Source organism: Onychomys torridus, chromosome 2, assembly GCF_903995425.1.
Source record: "Onychomys torridus chromosome 2, mOncTor1.1, whole genome shotgun sequence".
Classification (NCBI taxonomy): domain Eukaryota; kingdom Metazoa; phylum Chordata; class Mammalia; order Rodentia; family Cricetidae; genus Onychomys; species Onychomys torridus.
The window spans coordinates 165,896,572-165,920,035 of NC_050444.1; the positions used below are offsets into that span (position 1 = coordinate 165,896,572).

General features: G+C 49.0%; 1 protein-coding gene across 2 annotated transcripts in view; it reads right to left on the minus strand.

Annotated features, from left to right (window-relative positions):
• Prdm16 (PR/SET domain 16) overlaps positions 1–23,464 on the minus strand; it is a 321,449-nt gene that overhangs the window by 42,511 nt on the left and 255,474 nt on the right. The window contains exon 4 of one of the 2 annotated variants that reach the window (XM_036179796.1): positions 3,664–3,798. In XM_036179796.1, the coding sequence (XP_036035689.1) occupies positions 3,664–3,798 (135 nt within the window). Of the gene's footprint in view, positions 1–3,663; positions 3,802–23,464 lie in introns of both variants that reach the window. The other variant, XM_036179797.1, reaches the window with a different exon arrangement.

Here is a 23,464-nt window from a genome sequence, read left to right on the forward strand (position 1 = left end):
GGAGGGAAGTCTCAGGAACTGAGCTCCTTGGAGTCTTGGGCTCACTTCTCATGCCCACATCTCCAGCTCCAAAGGCTGCAGAGGAGCAAATAAAAAGATAACCTTTGTCTTCTGGCCTGAGATAGGTCTGAACTTGCCAGGCAAGGCTGGGGTGAGGGCACGTGGCTGGGCTGAGAGGATTCTCAGGAGAACCAGGAGGTGAGCTGCTATGCCTTCCAGAGCCTATCTGGGTCACAGCGCCTGCAGCAGCCAGGAGGGACAGATGCAGCTCTGGGATGGTGAGAGACATGCCCTTTCCTCCATCTTCTATGTGCAGCTGACATGTTGGACTCTTCAAAGGACACAGGGCACCCGAAGTCCAGGCTTCTGAGCTGACTCAAGCCTAGGTCCTGACCATTCCAAGCAGCGTCTAGGGATCCTGGGTTCCCATTCCTCATGCTGACCGGTGTATTAGGTCTGAGGCCACTTCTCCTCCATAGGTTGGACAGATCATCTCTTCTGGTGACTGTAGCTTCCAGGACTTTTGCTTAAGATGTGGGGCCTTCTCCGACTCTTCTGTCTCTTTTGGATACTGGAGCTGAAGCCCTGCATCTTGAACCTTGAATTAAGAAGGCTTATGCTTTTCTAACTTGCTATATTTTCCTTACTGGATGCCCTGGAGTACAGCATCATTTCTGCAGTGCAGATGTTTGGTCATGGGCTCCTTCCCTTCAGGGTCTGTGATGTTCTAGGAGTGCTGTGTACATTTGTATATGCTCACAGTACATGAGATTACACACATGACTGCATGTTTAGGTATGTACTGCACCCATGTGTGCACACATGTATTGTGTATGTGCCTGTGGGTATATAGTGTCCTAACTGCCTAGAAGTTTTTGTAGACACTCTTGGGAGGGAGAAAAGAATCTGAGAAACACTACCAACATTTTTCAGTGTTTCCTTATCAAAGAGAAGCCTGTCCTATCCTCGGGAGTCTTTTTATTAGTAGTATCTCCAGGAAGTTTTATTCAGCCACGGAAAGGGTCAAAGTGCTACTCTGTGGGGACAACTGTCTTTATGGGATGGCCATGAAGTTGAAGGGATTATCTGGAGACTGTGGCCATCTGGGAAAAAGAGAAGGAGAGAGGGAGGGAAAGGGAGAAAAAGAGGGGCAGGTGTGTGTCTGTGTGTATCTGTGTCTGTGTATATCTGTGTATGTGTCTGCGTGGGATCTGTGTCTGTATGTGTCTGTCAGTATCTGTGTGTGTGTGTGTGTGTGTGTGTGTGTGTACGTGTGTGTGCATGTGTGTATCTGTGTATGTATACACATCTCTGTTTTGGGGAGAACAACAACTAGTTTGTTATTCTATTTTGTTTCTAGTTATTAATTTCTACTATTTCTAGTTTGTTATCTATTTTTCTTTTCAGGAAGTTGTTTCATTTAACTGGTGAATATTTGCTGTGAGTCTGTGGGTTCTTGGGGAGGGGGCTCTATTCTCCTCAGAGTAGAGGAGTCTCAGAGTGAGGTTTAGGGTTGGAACTACCGCAAGTTTGGGTGGCAATTTTGGCTCTGGACCCTCCAGGAGGTGGCATTTGCCTAAATCTCCAGTTCCTTCTGAACACAGGTCTATTTATCATCCTATCCCTGGGATTAAGCCAGGGAGAATTCACCCTGCAAGGCCACATACAAGAGAGACAGCCAGCAGATAAGGAGGCAGAGGTAAGTCTGACGCTAGTCACACAATAAAGTCAAGTGTGTGAGCACAGGGTCTGGGGCACAGGACACAGGACACAGGACATAGGGCACAGGACACAGGGCTGGGAAAGGTTGGGGGTGCAGTGGCTCTGAATCAAAAGGATGCAGGGAGTTCAAGGATGTAAATCACTCTAACCTGGAACATTCTTGCCCATGGTCTGAAATATAAAGACAATTCCCTGCAAGGCAATCGCTTCTCTTTAAGCCTACATGGTAGTTTAAGTAAGCTTCCCTGAAACGATTAAGATAGAGGAAAAAAAGTTTTTTGAGGGCCAGTGTTTCTTTGAGAAGACTATATTTTTGTGTGTTTTCTAAAATCTTGCCCCACAAAGACTCATACCTCACGGTTCCACTTTAGCTAACTTCTAGCATCTATTTTAACAAAACCTGTGTCCTCGCTGTTCTACCAGCATTGCACAGAAGCCCACCCTGCACGCAGATGACTGCCTGATGCTTCCAGGGACTCAGGGCTCTGCAGACCTGAGTTTGAGAGGGGCTTGGCCAAGCTCTGTGCGCCTTACATTGTCTTCCATCACTGTGCCTCTTTTTCCCAGAAGCAGGAAGTTTTTCTTCCATGTTTCCTTTTGATGTCATGCTTATTATTGTTGTGCTCAAAGTTCCTCAGTCAGAAAGTTGTCTTTTTTCCTTCTCAAAATCTCTGGTTCTAGTAGAAGGTCATAGAAGTCTTTGCAGCAGAGCCCCTGGTCCTGGCTTTTTCTGGAACCAGCAAGCATCTGGTAGGTCCACCGCTAGGTCCAAATTGAGCCCAAGAGCTGAGGAGACAGCTCTGGAGGAGTGTGAGGCAGCTTTCAAGGCTAGGGGCCCCCCTACAGCTTCCTTGTCATCTTTTTAAATGCAAAATATTTCTCTAGAGTCAAGGGCTCCAGACCACTTTAGACAGCTTGCACAGGAACACAAGAATGAGGCCTTTGTTACGTGGTCTTCAAGAATGGCTTTGAAAGTAAATGGACCCTTTTTCCCCTAACAAAATCTCACATGTAGCCTTAAGACACAGGCAGAATAAACTGCTCTGCTGGGAGGGCTGAGCTGGTACCCAGAGGAAAGCCTGCTCTGAGAACAGGTTTTGCTGGAGTTCTGAAGTCTGCAGGGTCAAACTTAAAGTTACAAAAGGGACAAAGTTGTGATGGTCACTGTGCCCAGTGGAGTGGAAAGAAACTGAACATCTCTCCTGAAGGGCTTGAGGGTCTGGGCCCCTGCCCTGGCAATGCAGCAGCAAGCCATGGAGCTAGAGGAGCCAATGAACTTACAGGGGGGGGGGGGTTGTTCTGAGAAATTGAGCTCAGAACTGTAGGTTCCCTAGCCTCTGAGGGGACTGAGGCAGAAGTAAGGCTTGCTCAGCTTAGTTTACTCCTAGAGAGGCAGGAGGCCATACTAATGCAAGACCATGTCCTTGGCAGTAGGTCATACCATGATTATGACTTGTGGGCTTTAGGCATTTTTTTCTGGCCTAGGAAGCATCTCTGTGCTGTTAGACTGACCAATGTGGACCCTTTTGGAAATGTTGGTTGACGAGGGTTTAGGCAAGTTTCCTTCCTATTTGTTCCTGTTTGCTACTCTTCCATGTCTTTTGGCATTTGTAGGGAATGTGGACCCTGTGACTTGGGGTCCTGTCTGTTCCCACTGGCCTTAAAAACACAGCTTTCAGCCCTCCAATGACTTCAGCCTCAGACAAGTTCTTCTGACCTTTGCTCTGTGGCCTTTGCTCTTGTGGAGTATTCTGGGGCAGCTAAGTTCAGGTAGCCCATGCTGGGCAGGTGTCAAATGGCCAACCCCTGTGGCAGGACAGAGCTTAGCAGGTGACCCATGATCTTACCAGAGGCATGGCTGACCTGCACCTCAACAACCATCCACCTTGGTGCCCTGTCTCCAGGGACAGTTCACAGGGACAGTGACTGTCCTAGACCTACCTGCTCGTTGATCTGACACATGGTGAGGTTCTGGTCATCACAGGAACATGCCACACGAATGTACTTGAGCCAGCTGCCAGCCCCAGCCTGACTGGCATCCACACAGAACTTCTCGCCGCCCAAGTCTTCAGAGATCTGCTGGGGAAGAAGTGCACTCAGGTCAGAGGTGCCCCATGTGCTGTGCCAGGGTGCACTGGCCTCAGAGGTTCAGGCAGGACAACAGGTTGGCTGAGACCATCAGCCAGTCCTACACACTGGAGAGGCCCTGTCCACCCAGCCCACCGGGTCCAAGGAGCCTCCAGAGATTGCTGGAGAAGAGGGTGGCTTTCCTGTTCTTGCATAGCAGCTCACAGTCAGGCCAAGCACTGACGAGTCTCCAGCATGGTGAAGCCACCCAGCAGGCTGTCCAGGTGTGAGAAAGCAGAGCCTTCTGTGTCTGACACAAGCCCTCCGCTAAGGACAGTGGGGGTGTTGAGCTAGAAAAAGCGTTTCTGAAGGTAAAGGTGTTAACAGGGTGTGCAGCTGTGGGTGAGTCTGGGTGTGTGTATGTGTGTGTATGTCCAAATGTGCATGTACCTATGTGCCAATGTGCACATGTGTGCCTGTGCAGATATGCTCCTGTCGGATAACACATCCCTTGAATGACAAAAAAACATTTCCTTTCCTTAAAAATTGGCAAGTTTCAGTTTGATGCTGAGCAGCATGCAAATGTCATGCTTCCTCACCATGTCCTGCACAACAGGTGGGCCTGGTGGCCACGGCTTTGCTTTGTTGTTGCTGCTGGCCTCTGAACTCTCTTTAGAGGCCTGTTGCTGATCTGTCCCCCTCCCCCGCCCCGAACCCCTCCCTGAGAGTTGCTTGCAAGAAGACCTGGACCACGGGCTGGCAGCTGCAGATGCAATAGAGCCTTCCAACTCATGCCTGCTCCGTTCAGTTCCTATGGTAAACCCCAATACAAAGCCTTTGAAGCCAACAGCAACTGGGGTGGCTAAGTGGGCACACAAAAGGCAGGATGGTTGAAGGGAGGTTGGTGGGCAGGGGTGTCTAGGTGGGTAGGGTATCCAGGTGGAAGGAGTGGCCAGATGGGTAGGAGTCCAAGAAGGCAGGAGTTGTGGGAGTCTGAAGGGCCAGGTGAAGGCGCAGCAGGAGGGTTCTATACAAGTAGACACTTCACCACTCAGCATGCACTTTTCAAGATCCTTGTATACCCATGGCAGATGCTGGAATTCTTTTGAAAAGTTCAGCGTCAGTACAGAACAATGAAGGCACATGCTCTGCCTCTGTACACCTACCTGTCCCCTTGTCCCCAAGGACTTTGACACAAAGTCAGACCTTGAGCACATAGAAAGGAAGTGGGTCTTTCTCCCCCTCTGATTGTGTTGTCTCCCAGTTGACATTTGTCAGTGACCCCTAGGTTTCCGACAAAGGATGACAGACTGAAGGGGCCTGATAGGAGAGACTCAGAGTATGGAGCAGGAGGCTCTGCAAATCCCAGGGGCATGACTCCAGCCTTGTACAGTAACACACTACAATGCCTGATCCCAGGGCTCTGTGTGCTCACTTGGGTGACCAGTGGATTCTCTGGAAGCATGAGGCAGCAGTGGCAGAAACGAGGCTCAACAGTGACTCCATCAGGCAGAGACTTGGGTTAAACAGCCAAGTCTTCAACCGCTTGCCCTCACGTTCCCTCAGCCCAGAACCAGCTAAGAGGCCTCACCACTCCAGGCTGGCTGCAGATGAGGCCATGAATCAACTATATGCTGTGCTTGGGAAGGTGGAGGTGGGAGGTACCCAAAGTGCAGATGTTGGGCTGAACAGAGTGCCCTCCACAGAGCCTGGGCTCCTGAGCCTGGGATCCTGACTTTCTTCTCAAAAGTGAAATCTTGGAATTCACATGCTATTGGGAAAGCTGGGAGCCTGACTGTACTCCTCTCTTAGCTTAGGGAGAAGGTCCTGAGAGGCAGGTCCCTCAACTCTGGAGGCATTAGGATAGAGAGATGGCATCCCCTCTCATCCAGGGCTCAGGGGAGGAGTGCCCAGGGAGATCTCCACAGGTGTCTGAACCTAGCAGTAGCTGTCTCACCCTAGCCAGGATGCTGGGAGTTCACTCAAGGTCCTTCTACTCAGGGGTTAGGTGAAGTCTTCCCTACATCCTACATACCCTTGGAAGTCACTGTTTGCCATGCTCTAATCCAAGGCCAGCCAAACCACATCACTGGGTGACCCCTACAGCCAAAAGAGGATGAAGGTAGAGTGAACAGTGGACATATGTTGAGGCCATGTTCAGGAGGGCAGGTCTCCCATTCTTAAGAAGTGGGCTCAGGCCACCAAGGCCAAATAGGGAGAACCTTCCTTAGGCATTCAGACATCTCAGACTCTCTTCCCAACTGAGGACTCTGCAGGAAGCTGCTGAGGATGTCAGCTTACAGGTTTGGACCCCTACCTGATAAGGCAGCTCACAGCTTTCCTCCCCCAGAGACCAGAAGACCCTTCCCTCCCAGAGGGGGCATGATTTCCTGTGGATCCCCACCACACAGACCTCTAGGCAGATGGTGCAGAATACCAGGTCCTGTCCCTCACTATGTGTGTATCTTTCTTATTTTTCTGTCTCTCTGGTTTTTTTTTTTTCCCTTTATGGTTCAGGGATAGCTGGTTAGCAGTGCTGTGAATGAGCAGTCTTCATACAGGGCTCTGTCCCCAAGACTTTCATGGGGTTTGGCTGTTGATTTCTCAGAGATGAGGCCTATTTCCCCAAGAACAATCTTTACTAATTAGCTAGTAATGACTCTGTTAAAGTGCTTGGGAGCTTGCTGAAATCCGGCTAGTCATATGGATACATATGCATGCATGCAAAGAGTGTACATGTGTGCACATGCTTATGGCTATACATATATAGCTATGTACCCCATGTATAAACATGTGTTATTTATGTATGTGTATCCCCAAGAATTTTTACTTATGTGTGTGCACATGTGCATGTGTGTGCTCAGGGATCATAGTCATGAGTCAGCTGGTTTATTTTTGAAAAAGACAAAGTCATCCCTATGGTTGCTATTGTTGTTGGTCCTAGTCTGTGACCTGCCCAGGCTTCCATCCCTCACTAGCTCCTGACCCTCTGGATGCCTGCTTTCCTGGTGGTCCCTAAAGACTTGAGGAAGACCCTTCTCCAGTGTGGTCACTATGAGCTTGTTGTTCCTTCTCTCAGAGACCAGATTCTCTATATCTGAGGCGTGCCCAGTGAATACTCAACTGCTCCTCCCAGGGAAGGAGGAACTACCATCTCAGGCCTGAACAGCAATGGACACACTAGGGAAGGGGTGGCATTCTAGAAGATCTGGAACCCACCGAGCAGGCCTGGCTCCCCACAGGTCCCTGGCATTGCCGCCTCTGAAGCACGGCTTTGATGTACTCACAGGGATGGAGCCATAGTGACACTCCCTAGCTGAGGGGACCTCAGGTGGCCCACTGGGACTCGGGATGCTGAGAGACAGGCCTGGGTGTTAGAGTATCAAGGCCATAGCCACAGGCAGTGGAGCACATGTCCCTGACTTCACTGGGAGTAGCAAGTGCCAAGGCCCTGGTGCCAGAGGCAACAGCATCAGCCAAGCCTTTTCAATCTGGAGTGGGACCTCTGCTTGCACCTAAGCTCTGGCAGGAGCTGCATAGCTCTGACAGTTCCAAGGATATCTGAGAGCTCACAGGGGGCAAGGGAATGAGGACTCAGGTGTTAGGCTCTGCTCGTACATGAGACACGAAGAGTCATGATCGAGGGTGGTGGTGTTCTCTTGGCTGGTTTTGTGTGGCTGTGAAGCCGAACCTCCGTCCAGATTTGGAGTATGGGCCCTACCCACTTGAAAGTCTGGCTCTGGAGTTGTTGGGGTTGAGCCTGTGGACTCATAATTGCTGGTGGAAGTGGCCCTTCTGCTCATTTGCCCCCACTTGGCCTCTCAGCCCCCATGTTCCTGCCAGCTTCCCCAGCTCATCCATCACCCCCATCAGAAATGCTGAGTTAAGAAATGAAGGGATGGAAAAAAAAATCCTCTTACCCTTGACAATTTTTTTTGCACATCATTTGAGGTTTCCTGCACTTTTAATTTGTGGCTCTCTGCTGGGCTAACTCTTTCACATTTAATGGTCATGGCCCAGGGCTGGCTCCATATGGGATGTGCACACAGGCGGGAGTGTAGAGCGTCTGTCGTCAGCTCACCTAATGGATTCCCAGCTTGCAGGAAGGAGTGAGGCCTCGGAGTCACCTTATTGGCCTGTGCCCCATGGCTGCAGCATGCTCCCTAGAAGCCCATGGTGTGGTGGGTATCTGCAAGACTGTTGCACGTGTCCCACTACCCTCTTCCACACCTTCATGCACACCTGGGCACACATACTACACAAACACATATGTACACACAGATACATAGAGGCACATGTGTGAGCACACATACAATGGTTATGATTTATGACATTCACAAGGAACCAAAACAGAAAGTCCATTCTTGTGACAGAGAGAGGAGAGTAGGCCTTCTGGAGACACCTCGGTGTGGCAGACATGGAACCTGAATGAGCTCATAAATCTGAACCTGACGCTCATTATGAGCTTGGTGGTGACATGACCAAGTGCTAAGCAGAAACACGGCAGCAGGATGGGGTCTACTGCTGCCAGCAGACAGGGGCCTGGCTGTAGAGACCAGGAGGTCAGGGGCCCATCTGTTCAAGCTGAGAGGGAGGGAATCGAGGAGCAGGAGGGAGAGAGTGGTGGAGTGTGTTTTCTGGGACTCACTCCTGGAAGAAGTTGTCTGGGACTTTCTATCCCCCTCTGGCCTAGGCCTCCACTGGATAGTTGCCAGGGTAGTGGTGCATAGTGGAGACAAGGGGTAGAGTTACAGGGTCTTGGACAGACCCCAGAGCATGGCTCAGGGTTTGGATGCTGCAGAAAAAGAATTGCTGCCTGACCAGGGACTCTGCTGACAGGTGCTGGTGACGTCCCAATTCCACACCTGGAGAACTTGGCTCCTGTGTCAGTCACAGGAAGATCCTCTCGGTTCAAAGCTGCATCAAGAAATGCATGTCATAAAAAGTCACTGAAGACCATATTTTCCAGTATGAGCCCTACACAGGCCTTTGAAGATCTGAAGGAAGCCACACACCAGAAGTTACTCTGACATCCAAATGCCTGTGAATCCTCAGGTTCCTGGAATTCTTACACCCAATTCTCAGACTGATTCTCTAGGCTGTAATCCCAGACACACAGATGATCTCTCCCATGTCCTCAGCCATCTTGTGCAATGGAGCCCCAGGTTCTGTGTCTTGTGCATCCAGTCTGATGCTTGCTTCTGCTTTATACTGTTTCCGGTTGTATCTCCGTGCCTTCCAGCCCTTATATGCCATGCTAACTTTATCTCTCCCCTTTCCTTCTTTGCTCATTTTGGCCCAGGCTCCACCTAGCAAGGGAATGACGCTCCTGCCTGCATCTGTGAATTTTGCCTGAAGGAAGAGGGCAGTATGGTGAAGTGGAAAAGGACTTGGGTGTGATGTACTTTGCCTGAGTGACTTGAAGCCTCTAGGGGACTCACACATCTGAATCCCATGTAAACAATAGAAGAGAAGAGGAGCCTTGGAAGCCTGGAGCTGTAAGGGCTCTTTCCTGATGCCTGCTGCAGAAGTTGGGTCACCAGCCTTTCTTGTGATCTTACTGTAAACATACCAAGGATGTCCTTCAATGGCAATCATACCATCCCCACAGTGTACACAGTGGCCTGAGTGGGGTGTCTGAGGTGGGTCACATGGCTTGACCATCTTGGCATCTATGGCTTGTCTCATTGGTCATGATAGGCTGCAACCCTGAGCCACAAGAAATAAAAGGTCAACTTGGTGATTCATACTAGCATTCTGGTCTTCCACAAAGTGGAGGTATGAGACACAGACAGGGCCAGGACAGAAGCATCTTAGGTGATTAGCAACAACTGGTGGGAAGAGGGTCTGCCAAAATCTAGGGCCTGGCAGGTCAGACACTTCCCCCACCAGACTGTGAGTGGATGAGAACCCTCAGAATGAATGTTCTTCCCCCCTGAGAGTGGCCACCTCTCCCTCTGGGAAGCTAGTGTTGAGTGTTCATCACTCTCAACTGGATAATGTGTCTTGTCTGGGGTCCTGCCTCAGTGTCCACTTAGGAAACTAGAGAGCATCTTTTCTGCTCCCCAGCCCATAGCTACCTGCACAGATAATGAGCTCTGGGCAGCCTCTTGGAGGTACAAGAATGGATGAGGTACTAGCCAACAATCTTGTTATGAATACATATTTCTGAACACTGATGGTGGTGGGACTTGCTATGTGTCTGCTTTTGAGACTAGTGCCCACCACCAAAGATGCCCCAAGCAGGACCCTTTCCCAGTCTGCAGAATACACATGACCCATGTGCCCTCTCTGTGGACTGTGTGGTGGGGTGATTAGCGCTGGGCTGTCCATCAGGAGCTCTGGAGTAGGGATTATAGGTTAAGTTTCTCTATATTGTTGCTGCCTCTAGTTCTCCCAAGAAGCCAAACTGGTGACTCTTGTCACAAGGACCTTCTCTAGCCTGCTCCAACTTCTCAAAGCCAGGGTTGACAGTCCAGGTAGCAGCAGAGTCACCCCATCTGGTGGTCACGTGAGACACTCTCAGAAGACGCTTTGATGAACTCAACCCCCCTGGCAGAAGTCCAGGCTATGAACAGCCATTCAGAGCCAAACATCTAATGTCACAGCCTGATCTATCAGTAAGCACAGGGATGGTACGCCAACTGGTATGTAGAAGACAAGGATTTGGAGGAGGTGTGAGCCTAAACCTATAAAGAAGTGACCATGAGCCAAGCTGCTCATAGAGACTGCTGGAGTCACAGTGTCTGCTTGCCCAGATTTGAGTCCTGTAGGGATTCCTTGGATCTCACCAACAGGTGATTACAGTTTCTGTACTCCATGGTACAAATACTCTAAGGCATCATGGGTACAAATGTTCTGCTTCCCCCATGGACAATCCCAACAAGTACCAGCTCAGAGGGTCTCTTCTGCATGCTAAGCTCAGCCCACTCCACTCATGTTCCTTACATTGTAGGAACACCCACCTCTGGTTCTGCTACAGTTGGCTGACCCCAGATCACAATCACAGCTATGTCTGGGGCCATATGCTTTACAAAGGCCCTCTGAAAAAAATCCTCCAAGTCCCCCAGTGACTTGCAGAATACTCCTAAGTGTTCAGGGTCTTCCCAAATTTGGAGCCTCCCCACATGGCCTACAGTAGTCCTTGGGACAGTTGGGGCTAGAGCCCTGTCTCAGGCTGTTGGCTGGAGGAGGGACATGGGTTATTGTTGCTAGTCTGGTCTATCCAGAACAGTGCTGGTGTGAAGTCAAACTCAAATGACTTCAGCAATATTTCAAGTCCAAGTTTCCTGTGAGTCAAGTACAGGCCAGGCAGAGCCCCAAGCCTGGAGCTTGCATGCTGGCACAGACCTGGCCCTGACCTTCCAAAGCAAGGTGCTTTTGCTTTTTTTTTTTTTTTTTTTAAATCATAAAATGTAGTAAGATCCCACAACCCCAAACCAAATGCGTGTGGCCACACCCCTGCTCAGGGGGTGCAGTGCTAGGTTTGTCACAGGAAGTGGCTCTTCTGAGGGCAGGCAGGGCCTGGGAGGTGTCACACACATAACCTTTCTTTGGCTTTTAGATAGTGACAAACTGCAGTGTTTGTGAACTAGCAACCCCCACAGCGGATGCGGGAGGAGTTCCCCATGGTGGGCTAGCCACTGACATGTGGTTAGGGCCACATGAGATCTCAGGCCTGTGGGAGCAGGGTCTTGGTGTAAGCCCAGATCTTTCTTTGTTTGACAAAGGGCTTTCTTTGTAAGCCCCCATACATGGGAGTTGAATACAAGACTAAGCAGCCCAACAAAAGTCCTGGGCCTCTCTACCCAGCATGCTGGAATAGATCCCTGCTTGGTGTCCAGTAAGACTTCTAAACCCTAGGCATACAACTTTAGGAAGGGCTGTTAAATGTTCCTTCTCTGTCATGCCCATCACTGTCACAGCAGTCATCACAAGCAACATGTGGGGTGGGTCTTGGGTGGAACTTCAGGAGAAATTGGTGCAGCTTGGCTATAAATGGCACTCTCCTGCTCTGTTGCTCCTTAGAGAAGGCAGTGATGTGCAAAGCCCAGGCCACTCTGCTGGCCCCGGCCTTTCTTATCCCACTCTCAACAGGAGAGTCAACTCCCTACAGGCTGTGTGATGCTGTAATCAACAGTAACCTGGCTATCTAGTCATTGAAAGCTCGTGTTTCCCCAAGGGACAGCCACAGCTTGAACTGCATTTGAGGCACAAAGTAATCTAGAAATATGCTATATGTTGTACAAGTAGAAAGGTACATATGGGTAGAGCAGTGAGCACTAGCTATTTGTCAACCACTTTCATACTGTGTCAGGATGGGTTACTCATTCTAGCTAACCTCTCCTCTACTTTTCCTTAAAGTCTCACAATCCCAGGGTTAACTAAGGCAACTGAAGCTTCTCTGGGGTCTGTCCTGGAACAAGTGTTTAGTTGAGGCCCATTGGATGTTTTCATGAGTAGATGGATGGGTATATGAACGTATGGATTTTGGATGGATGAGTAGGATGGATTGATGTTGGATGTGTAAGTATACATTGAATGGTGGAGGATGAGTGAGTAGATAAATATCAGATGGGTGGATGGGTTTTGGACTGTTGTTGAATGCATATACATGGGGATGGATGGATGGACAGATGGATATTGAATGTGTGGGTAGATAGATGTTGAATGGGTGGATGGATGCATAGATGTTGAATGGGTAGATGCATAGATGTTGAATAGATGGATGGATAAATATTAAATGAGTGAATAGATAGATGTTAAATGGGTAGATAGATGGATGTTGAATAGGTGGATTGATTAATGATTGTTGAAATTGTTGAATGGGTATATGGGTAGATGCTGAATGAGTGGACTGATGGATGTTGAGTGGGTAGATGGATAGATGGCTGTATGGATATATAACATATCTAGAACTCTCTGGATTCCCCCAGCTCCTCCAATAATCTAAAAGAGAACATCTTCCAGTAATATGGAGCCAGAACATAAGATACCTCTCTGGGATGCTACTTGGAAGTTTCCCATCAGGGATCCTCAGCAGCACAGATGGACTGGACCATGATGGTCATTTTTCATGTTACTTCTCCTCCTTCACATGGTGAGTGTCTTGAGGATCTCATCTGTCTGAATCCTAGAGCCATGTAGATAGTAGGCGCTCAAAGAATGTTTGGAGAACAAAGGAATGAGTGAAGGCATTTCAAGACAACTGAGGAAGACCCATGTTCTTCCATGACTTCCTTTGCCCACTGGACTTCCTTTCTTCATCTCCCCTATTAAGTTTGCGTCATTTTCTTTCTCATCTCTGTGTGCATTGTTCTGAAGGGCCTGTCAACCCTCTTGGCCAGTCTTCTCTGAACCAGAGTCATACTATTTTCCGGGTTACTGAAATCATCACCCTGAGTCTGTTTCCTGGAGCTCAATGTAATGGTGACTTATATCCCCCAGCACAGAGGCTGTGGCTGGCTTGTGGCATGACTCATGGTAGGTGCTTAGAGAAGCCTGCTAGGTTACATTTGGTGCCTCTCCTGCAGCAGACACAGTCATTGGGCACCCATCCCTTTCACTGGAACACATGGGTATAGAGGAGAGCAATGACTCACTACCTTCTGTATCAGCCCAATGTTTTGAGGTCAACTCTTGGAAATAGCTCAAATCTCAACAGGCCAAGTCTAAGCAAAGACCTTGCCAATCTCTACAAAGAACAGTTCTTGGTGCTCTTTGACATACAAAAATGGTCATTGGCAAAGGATTCTTGGTGCAGACAATGTTGTCTTTGGAGGTACTGCAAAGAGCCAATGCCAGTTCCTTCCCTGAGTGGGCCCAGGTATGTGCACATGAAAGGATGCTGATGAGGCTCAGCCCTTGTTTTGACTGTACTGCGTGAGGAACTTTTCCTCCAAATGTTGTTTTGTGATGACTCTGCTTCCCATGATCTATTTTTTTTTTTTTTTAGTATGCCTGGACTCCAGCCATTGTCCAGTTGGTTGAAAGAGATGAACCTTAGGGTACACTGACTACAGTCCAGCTGGGACATCCTTTCTCCTTATGCCTAGCCCTCTTGGCACTAGACGAGACTAAGACACAAGGTCCACTGATTTCAGATGAGCTTCCACACACCTTATTGGTGACGGGCTTTGGGCTGCATGTTAAGCTTGCCCTTGGATGTGAGCTTGGCCTGAGACTTCTGCCTCAGGATGGGCAAGTGACTCACAGACAAAGGTACAGCCAAGGCAGACTTACATAGTAGAAGCCATTCAACATAGTAACAGTCCCCACTTCTGTGTTCCAGTATCACTGCTGAGCAAATGTCAAATGAATGAAGGGTGCCCCCCCCCCCATCTACTTGGGTCTCTTTTGGGTCCCCAATCTATTCAAGTCTAGGATGTGGAAGAGAAGAAGTATTTATTTTTTTATTTATGTGTGTGTGTGTGTGTGTGTGTGTGTGTGTGTGTGTGTGTGAGAGAGAGAGAGAGAGAGACAGAGAGACAGAGACAGAGACACAGAGACAGAGAGACAGAGAGAGAGCCTTGAATAGTATATATGCATGTTTTATGTGGGTAGGTGTATTGTGTACATGCAGGTGCGTGCGTGTGCGTGTGTGTGCGTGTGTGTGCGTGTGTGTGCGTGTGTGCGTGTAGGTCAGAGGTAACTTTGGGTGTCTTCCACAATTGCTCATCATCTTATATTTTGAGAAGGGCCTCTCACTGAAACTGGAGCTCATCATTAGACCAGGGAGCCCCAGTGGTTCACCTATCTCCTCCTCTAGTGCTGAGATTACAGATGTATGTTCTGGTGTGCAGCTTTGTACATGGGTGCTGAGAATCAAACTCAGTTTATCATGCTTGCACATCAAGCATTTTACTAACTGAGTCACTTCCCTGGTCCCTTTAAGTAGTTTACTCAAACTGACATGCCACAGTGATCATGAACACATTAGCTAACCCCATGGCCTCTGATCCAGAATGTAAATGGGATGGCTGCATAGGGCAGAGTACATTTTCTTCAGGATCCTTCTTTGTATTCACTTTTCTGTTGCAGATGACACGAACGGGAGTGGTGTCGCTGGCTTTCCTCCCCAAAGACCCCAGAGGCGCTTGTTCTGGCAGATCTCTTCCATGCTCACAGGAGAAGAAAACAATCTCAGGGAACTGGAAAAGCGGGCATGGTTTGTGAATGCCTGTGTCTGCTTTCTAGGTCAGGATATTTCCAGAAGGAACCATAGGTGTTCTTTCCAGGGGATCTACCTGTGCCAGGACTGACCCTCTGCTCAGGTGGAAGCTGGTGCATGGGGGCGGCAGGGCTGCTAGACTGTGTTTGATTGGGTTTTCTGGGATCTGGAACCAGCAGTGGCCACCCAGGTCCAGACTTGGGTAGCTAAGGCTGCCCCCCCCACCTTAAGAACTGACCTCCAGAGGCAGGAGTCTGGGTTGCTTTCTATGGTTTCTTAACTGAGGTGTCTATCAGTCTCTAGGCCAGTGCTGTCCCACACAGTGACCCATGTGACCAGCCCCTTCTCAGCAGAGGTTTGGAGTAGGTCTAGAAGGTGAAACATTTCTGGGGTGATTCCTAACAGGTTGGCAATGTTTCTCCTTCTGTTGGAGGGTAGATATATTGTTTTCTAGAAGGTTTTGTGACTTCCTGAGGAAGTACAGCTCTCTAGTATGTCAGGGGCAAAACATTCCCTTAGCACACTCTTGATGTTATTTTTATTTTGACTTGCTTTAATTTGATCTTCTTCTCTAAACAATAACTACTGTGTGTGTGTGTGTGTGTGTGTGTGTGTGTGAGAGAGAGAGAGAGAGAGAGAGAGAGAGAGAGACAGAGACAGAGACAGAGACAGAGACAGACAGACAGACAGACAGAGACAGAGAAAGAAAGAGAAAGAGAAGACAGAGAGTCTCTGTCTCACTACGTAACCAGGTTCCTTTGTACCTCTGGACTCACTATATAGCTCAAGCCGGCCTTGAACTCACCACCCTCTTATTTCCACCTCAGAGTACTAGCATTGCAAGTCCATGCCAGCATATCTGAAGAAATTATAATGACTTGTTAAATCAGAGGAACCACTTTGATTTCTCTCCAAATGCCTTAGTTTGAAGACATGTTTTTTTTTTTCAATTTCATGTCTAATTTAATTTTCAAAATAAATAATGAAAAATATGACAGAATCATCGCATTTAAAATAAGCACTTTCACTATCCTCTCCAGTAATTCATTTAACAGTCATCAGTGTGAAAAAAAGATCAATCCAAAAATGCATTTGCTTTTAAACACACCTCTTCCGTGTTTGTCAGTGGTTTATATATGCAACCAGCCCTTCTAATCATCAAGTTCCTCTTTATGGGATCAACCAAATACAGACCAAAAACATTTTCTAAAAAAGGTTTTTGTATGGAACTTGTCCACACCTGTGATTTCCTCGCCCCCGTCCTTTAAACAGTACAGTGTGACGACTGTTTACTTGCGTGGAAGCAGGGATCTGCAGTGCCTGTGTGTGTTTGGGTCAGTTCTATGCAAACACTACCCTCTTTACATCAGGGACACAGTATTCTCAGATTTTGGTCTCTGGGGTGTCCTGGAACCAAACTCCTCATATACCAAAAGACAACTGTATTCTACAATGGAAGCAAGAATTATTTTTAGGAAACAAGGAAACTCACAATGGCACACGAGTCTTTGAACAACAGAAAGTTGGGCCCAGCTCTTTTAGGGAGGAGCTGGGTCCTGTCACCCCACTGGCTTGGGGTCAGCAGAAAGGCAGCTTCCAAGGGTGCCCTTCTCAACAACAGCCCAGCACTTGCACTCAGTTTCTCTTTCTGCGGGGTGAGCTCCTCCAATGCCAAGCCCACATGCAACTGCATACCCAGCTTCCTGTGGCTCACATGGAGACGAGCCTCTTTGTTGGTCAGAGAACAAACCCTAGAAGATGCTTGCACCTTCTGGAACTGGTCATCAACATCTCAAAAACAAAGCTGAGCAAAATAAAACACATGTGCAGCCCCATCCCTGCCCCAGATGCCACAGACTCTGCTTCACGTGCTCGTGGACCCTGGCAGATTGAGCTGTGGTATTTGTAAGTATGCTTACAGCCAGGCATTATGCAATAGGATGTTAGCCACACATTCTAAATAAATAATAATAAACATTGAGTGTAGAATATGGATCTTTCATGAGACACCGTAATCATTTTTCTGCTCTAACCTCAGTTTTCTCTGGAGCAGCTCCAGGGAGCCCAGGGTGGCAAGGCTGCCTTCTTATGGGGAACAAAAGGGCTTTTTTAGTCTTTGGGGCTGTCAAGTTTATCCAAATATTCTCGGCTTACTACTAGCCCCTTTCTGAATTGATATTCCCAATAAAAGGACACTTTGTATCTGGAAGCCACACTAGCCCAGGAAGGCTGCTCAACAGCCCTGTCTACCTTCCTTGGGGCCCAGGAGGAAAGGGCATTCCTGGTGTGACTGGGCCATGGGTAGTGGTGAAGGCCTTTGCTTGGGGGGAAGAGGAAATGGAATGCACAGAGGATGCCACCCTCTTGCAGGGCACCAGCCTGGCTCCCATTCTAATTCTGGCCCAGTCTCTGTGCAGCCGCCACACACAGTTGTCAGAGGAGGGAATTCATTCCAGCTGCACTGAGGTGTGTGAAGTCTGCATTCCCCAGCTACAGGGGCACTGGGACAGGATAATAATTGGACTCCTTGCACAAGACAGAACTATGTTTCATCCTCAACTCCATCCCATCTGCTCAGACCCTCTCCTACTAGCCAGATCCATGGGTGTGCATGAGTGCATGTGTACAGGCATACACCTGAGCACTTGTACACACGCAACTGAAACTCTTCAAAGGGGTCTCAGCAGCTTCACAAGAGTATTTCCTTCCACTCCGGCCTCCTCCAAACGGCTCTGATTAGCACTAATGATAATTCCCATTAATCACCTTTGACTGCTGCAGGATGGAAACAAGGCTGTGGTCAGGGGCCACTTGGGTCTGTTTATGACTTGTGTGTGGTGACAGTCGACACTGTGCCCCAATGCCTCTGGCCTGTGGCTGACATCAGGTCAGGTATGTGGGGCTGCCAGTTGCCCAGCACAGATCACTTCAGTGTCTCTCCTCTTTGTCTGACTTGGGGTATACCAGCGACTCATGGGACCCTCATTACCCACAACTTGGAAGTAGTGTGGTTTTCTGTTGAGCAGTCATAAGTAGTGACTATGGGTATAGGCAGCTGCCTCAGATGAGGAGAAAGAATGAGGGGTGGAATCAGCTAAGAAGTCCTACCCTCCACCATCTCTCCTTCCCTCCTACACATACTGATGTACCCCATTTCCTTTCCCTGACAGTCCCTAACCCAGAGTAAGAAAAGCATCTAAACTTGAAGTCAGTGGATTTTCATAGGCTGCACAGCTGAACGTTCAGAAGAAAGGCAGGCGTGAAGTCCATGAACTGGTACCACTGAGGTTCTCAGTCATTGCCCATCTCCTGGAGACTATACATTTCGACCCCTTTTCCAAAATGGATGCACACTGAGCCCACAGCTCTGCCCACAGCTTCTTCCTTTGCTCACTAGCACTGTGGCTTCCTAAGCTCAGACAAAATGAGTTCTTCTTCTGCGCCTTGGGGAATCTTGGCACATTCCTTCCCTGGCCATTTCTCAGGGGGAAATTATAACTGCCCAGCACTGAGCAAGCCTTCCCTAGGCTGAGGTGTGACAGGCTCCACACAAACAATTTCTTCATCAAGCAATGGACATGTCTTACCTAGGGGTTAAGAATGAAGGTTCCTGTGTTTCAGGTTTCTGGTCAACTTGGAGGCTGTGATAATTAAAATTGCATTCTGACTCTAGTTTAAATACAATTCACCTGTCCCTAGCAACAGATAAAAGGGATGAAGTAGTTGTCTGGTAGCAAATGGCCATGTTGCCTAGAGGGGTGGGTAGGAAGGGATGGGATGTGGGGGTGGAAAGTCTAGGCAGGGATGGCCCCAGTCAGGCATAGATGAAATGGAGGAGGAGTCAGCACCCATTTGTCCAGAGAGCATCCTACAACAGAGTAGGTCCATGGTAGGTCTGTGGTAGGACTATAGGTAGGTCCCTATGTCTGAATTTAGAAAGGCTTCAGCTATGCTCTGGAACTTTTGAGTTTAAATTTTATGAGGTCCAAGGGAGGCTGCAGTACAGGTTGATGAGGGGCCCACTCTGCAGCAAAACCAGGACTTCCTCAAATCATTAAACCACATAAAATCATTAAATCTACAGCCCAGACCTTTCCCAGTGGGGAAAGCGTGGCCTTGGGGGCCCCCATCTCTACTAATACATCATTCACTTCCACATGATAATGAGTGGAGGGGATCAGGTGATCCAGCTTCATGATCTTCCAGAAACCTATCCAGAACTTGGAGAACCTTGACCTGCCTAGCAGGCTGGTTGGTAGAACCTGTCTGCTGCTCATATTCTTACTCCCAAGCCCACATGAGGCAAGATGGAGATGGAGACCACTGCCACTCTACAGAGAAGATGCAAGATTTGGTTCATATTCATAGAGACGCTCCAGGTTGATGCCATGGCAGGAGCTGGTCTGAGCCCTGCAGACTTTGGTCTCTGGCGGCGGCAAATACATTAGTCACTGTTCCCCTAGAGGTGGGGGCTGCTGTGACTCCTGCCCACTCTGTGCTGGCTTTACTTCCTCTTACTCCTCTTCTTCTCCCTCCTTCTCTCTCCTTTTATCCTCTCCTTCTTTCTTTGGGAGGGTTTGGTCTTAACATCTCTGTGTCTGAGCTTTTCTCTACAGGTGAATATCATCACTGTGGAAAGAGACCCTCAAGAAGGTAGGTGGCTTTGTGGCCAATCCTGACCAGTGCATCTGCTTGGTGGTCTCCTGGGGGCTTATTTGGAAGGCAGCCTTATAGAAGACTGAAAGAAACCCCCAAATTTCATATTCATGATATTGAGGCTAGATCAGACTTTCTGACATGGGAAATAATTACTTTATAGTCCCAGGTGATTCCTCCTTCCTGCTACAAGATGACACCACACATCTGGCTCTGGTTTTTGTGACTTCCCAGGGAGGTTCCACCTATGAATGACCCTTTGGGGACTCCTAGAAATCCAGCTTTGATGCTGGGAGACAGTGGCCTGTGCAGGCAGGGCAGACAACTTTGGAGTCATAGCTGCCTAGATTCCTCCAGTCCTGTCCATTCTAGGACTGTCAATCTAGAGCTCCATTCCAAAGTAGAAGGCACTCCCTAGAGATGAATACCTTCCCATGGACTGTTTAGGCAAGCATCACACTACACATCAACTTCATGTGGATCTTTGCTGTGCTGGAGGGGCTGCCAGAGGACAACTGAACTGGACATAGAGCCATCAAAGGACACCAGTCCTCAGAGGTTGAGACAGCTAGAGGGAGACAATAAGTAGGCTTACACTTCCCAGCCTGGGGTTGGAGGTCTTGGGTCTGCCCAAGATTGGTTGTCTCAGAGCAGAGATTTTCTTTGTGTGGACTTCAGCCTTCCTATGTGCATCATAGCCTTGTGGATTTGAGAGTTCCTATCACACCTTGGAGGTGTGTGTGTGTGGGGGGTTGATTTCTCAGAGTGATCCTCTATGCATCTCTTGATGGCTGTCCAAGCCCACACTGTGACTGCATCCCCTTGCTATTCACTGATTACCCTGGTCTATTCCAACCCTATTCTGTCCTCCTTCCAGTAAGCTTTCCTAGGCAGTATGGAGATGTCTCAATTCCCAGCTCTCTTACCTTGCTGGGTGTATGTTCTTTAACCCCTCAGGGAAAGCCTCTTGGCAGCATGGCACACACAGAGCGGACAGGCTGCTTGCCATTATTTTACATCTTTCAGCATTTTCAATCAAGTTTAATAAATGGCAGATGGGGGCACTTGAAGGAGTAAGGGCCACATCCCCTGAGCTAACACCAAGACACCCGCCATGCTGGGGCTGCTTAAGGCTTCTTTACACTCCTGGGATGAAAGTCTGCCCTAGGTGAGGGTAGAAACCTGCACACCTTCTTGAATTTTCCCCAACCCAGGACCAAGCAGTAGATGCTCATCACTTCTTCTGTGGTCACATGTCCATTCTCCAACCCATCCATTCTAGGCCTTCTCTCAAAGGCCCCAGGACACTGGCTCCTCATCCACATGAGAGGGTTTCAGAGCTTCAGGATTACAGATGAGTAAATTTGTGTGTGTGTGTGTGTGTGTGTGTGTGTGTGGTGTGTGTGTGTGTGTGTGTGTGTGTGTGTGTGTCTGTGTCTGTGTGTGTGCATGTGCACGCACGCGTGCGTGTGCTGAGCAAACATACTTTGCTTTTGACCTCCGTATACTGAGCATAGCACCCCCACAGCTATGGCCTCGGAGTAAGCTCCTAGTAATGAGTGTCTGGTGCTGATTCTGGATTCAGACATTTGTAGGTCTTCCACAGAGATCCCTCTCTAACCCTGCTGGGTGGTGGGCTGCTAGGGAGGTGCATGCACTGAAGTAAGCCCAGGGAAGGAGTCCCCAGTCTAGGGCAGCAAAAACAGATGTATGCTTCAAAGGTGGACCAGGGCCTCTCTGGAGGCGTTTGAGGCTCTGTCCATTGGCCTCTCTGAGTCAAAACATGGGGTGAGGAATGCCGTGTCTTCAAACTGCTCCCCCACTTCAAAAAGGCTTTCATGGTGCTCAATGGAACTCTGTTCTGCAGACACTGCCACCATTGTTACATCTGTGTCTTCCTTCAATCACACACAAGTGACCCTGCTGGAGAAACGAAAGTGCTGTACAGCCCCAGCCGGCAGCCTGTCCCTCCTTCCTGCAGCGAGACGGCACTGCACATCTGGCTCTGTGTTTGTGACTTTCCAGGGAGGTTCCACTCCTGTTCCAAAGGGGACCTGGAGGAGATCCTGTTAGAAGCTGGGGCAGGACAGCTCCTCTGCTTCCTGTTGTCAACCCTGCTACATCACGGCTGCAGCAGACCCCAATCCTGTGGCTTTGCCTGGCCCAGCTCTAGTCTTGTTAGATTCTTCCTAGAGGTCATGTTCCCAGAGGACCCAGGGAGGCACTGGAACTGTGACTGGCTCAGAGGCCAGTTGTGAGGTGGCACTGGAGAGGTGGCTAGTGGTTTGGCCACCATACAGCAGTGGGTGCCTCTCTCTGGCACTGGAGTCAACCCTGTACTCCTGGGAAGTTTGGTGTTTAAAGACAAGTCACTGAATTTGGTCCCCTTGGACCACAGTAGACCCAAGCCATACACACGGTTCTTGGTCTCCATTTCTGGTCAAGAACCTGCAGCTTGTCTGATGGAGGGACTGTACATAACCTAGAGCCAGGTTGCCCTCCAAGCACAAAAATCTAGGACAGCTCTAGAAGGAGCTGTAGCTTCCAGAGGGGCTACTTTTCTTTCTTGAGAGAGGAACATCCAGGCTGGAATCTCCTGGCCTAAAGTCCCTGATCAGTAACATACAAGTACTGCACATATGGTCATCATTAAGGCATCATGTCCAAGATGACAGATAAAAGAAGCATTTGGTTCATTTACCAGAGCTTTGACCATGTGGCAATTAATGGCAAGGACAGTGGCCTGCTAATAGGATGCATGGAGTTAATCATATCTGCCTGCTGCTGGCCAGTGAGCCAGACAGCCAAGGGGACCCTGTCCTAAGAGGCGTTCTCTCTCTCTCTCTCTCTCTCTGTTCCTCCCTCCCAGTGTGTGTGTGTGTGTGTGTGTGTGTGTGTGTGTGTGTGTGTGTGTGTGTGTATGTGTGTACACACATGCATGTGAGTTGTGAGTCCAGGTACCCATAGAGTCAGGTCCCCTGGAGTTACAGACAATTGTGAACCACCTGATGTGAGTACTAGGAACAGAGCTTGGGTCCTCTGCAAGAGCAGTGCATGCTCTGAACAAATGATCCACCTCTCCATCCCTACTTTGTTATAACTGAGTCTTTCACTGGAACCTGGGACTTTCTGGCTTGGTTTGTGAGTTCCAGGGTGCCTCCTATCTTACAGTGTTGGGATTACAGGCACATAGCACCACGCCTGGCTTTTTACATGGTTTCTGGAGACTGGACTCAGGTTCTCACACTTGCACAATAAGCACTATGCTGACGGCTGTCTACCGGGTTCCCAGGCTAGACAGGCTTCTGTGAGTCTGAGGATATACACAGTCCTAAATTATGCCAAGCCCAGACACAAGCATGTGGCACCCGCTTTCTGAGAGTCTGATATGTTGCTCACATTTGAAGCCCTTGTCTGATGCCAATTGCTAAATAAACATCACTTTGGAGTGAGGGTGCTGTGTTTGATGGCACGTCCTCTGTGCCTCTGAGCTCGGGTTGCTGCTGATGGACAAATCTCGTGTGTTCTTTACAACCACACAGAGGATACTGTTTTTTTCCCCTACAGGCAAAGAAGTAAAGATTGCCAACAATTTTTCTGAAGGTCTCTAAGGGAAGGCCAGAGGATGGAGCTGTGAGTGCGGGCAAGCATAAACAAGGGTGACAGGTGGGTGGGGGGGCGCTGAAATCTGAGCCCCACAGTAACTGCCAGAGATTCAGTGCAGATGGTGTGGATGGGTCTCTTGTCAGGAAGCCTCAGCCACTTTGCTTCTGGCTGGGGCCCTGGATCCTGCTGCTCGGGCCTCTTCCTGAAATACTGGCCTCAGCCCTAGACCCAGGGGATCCCCAG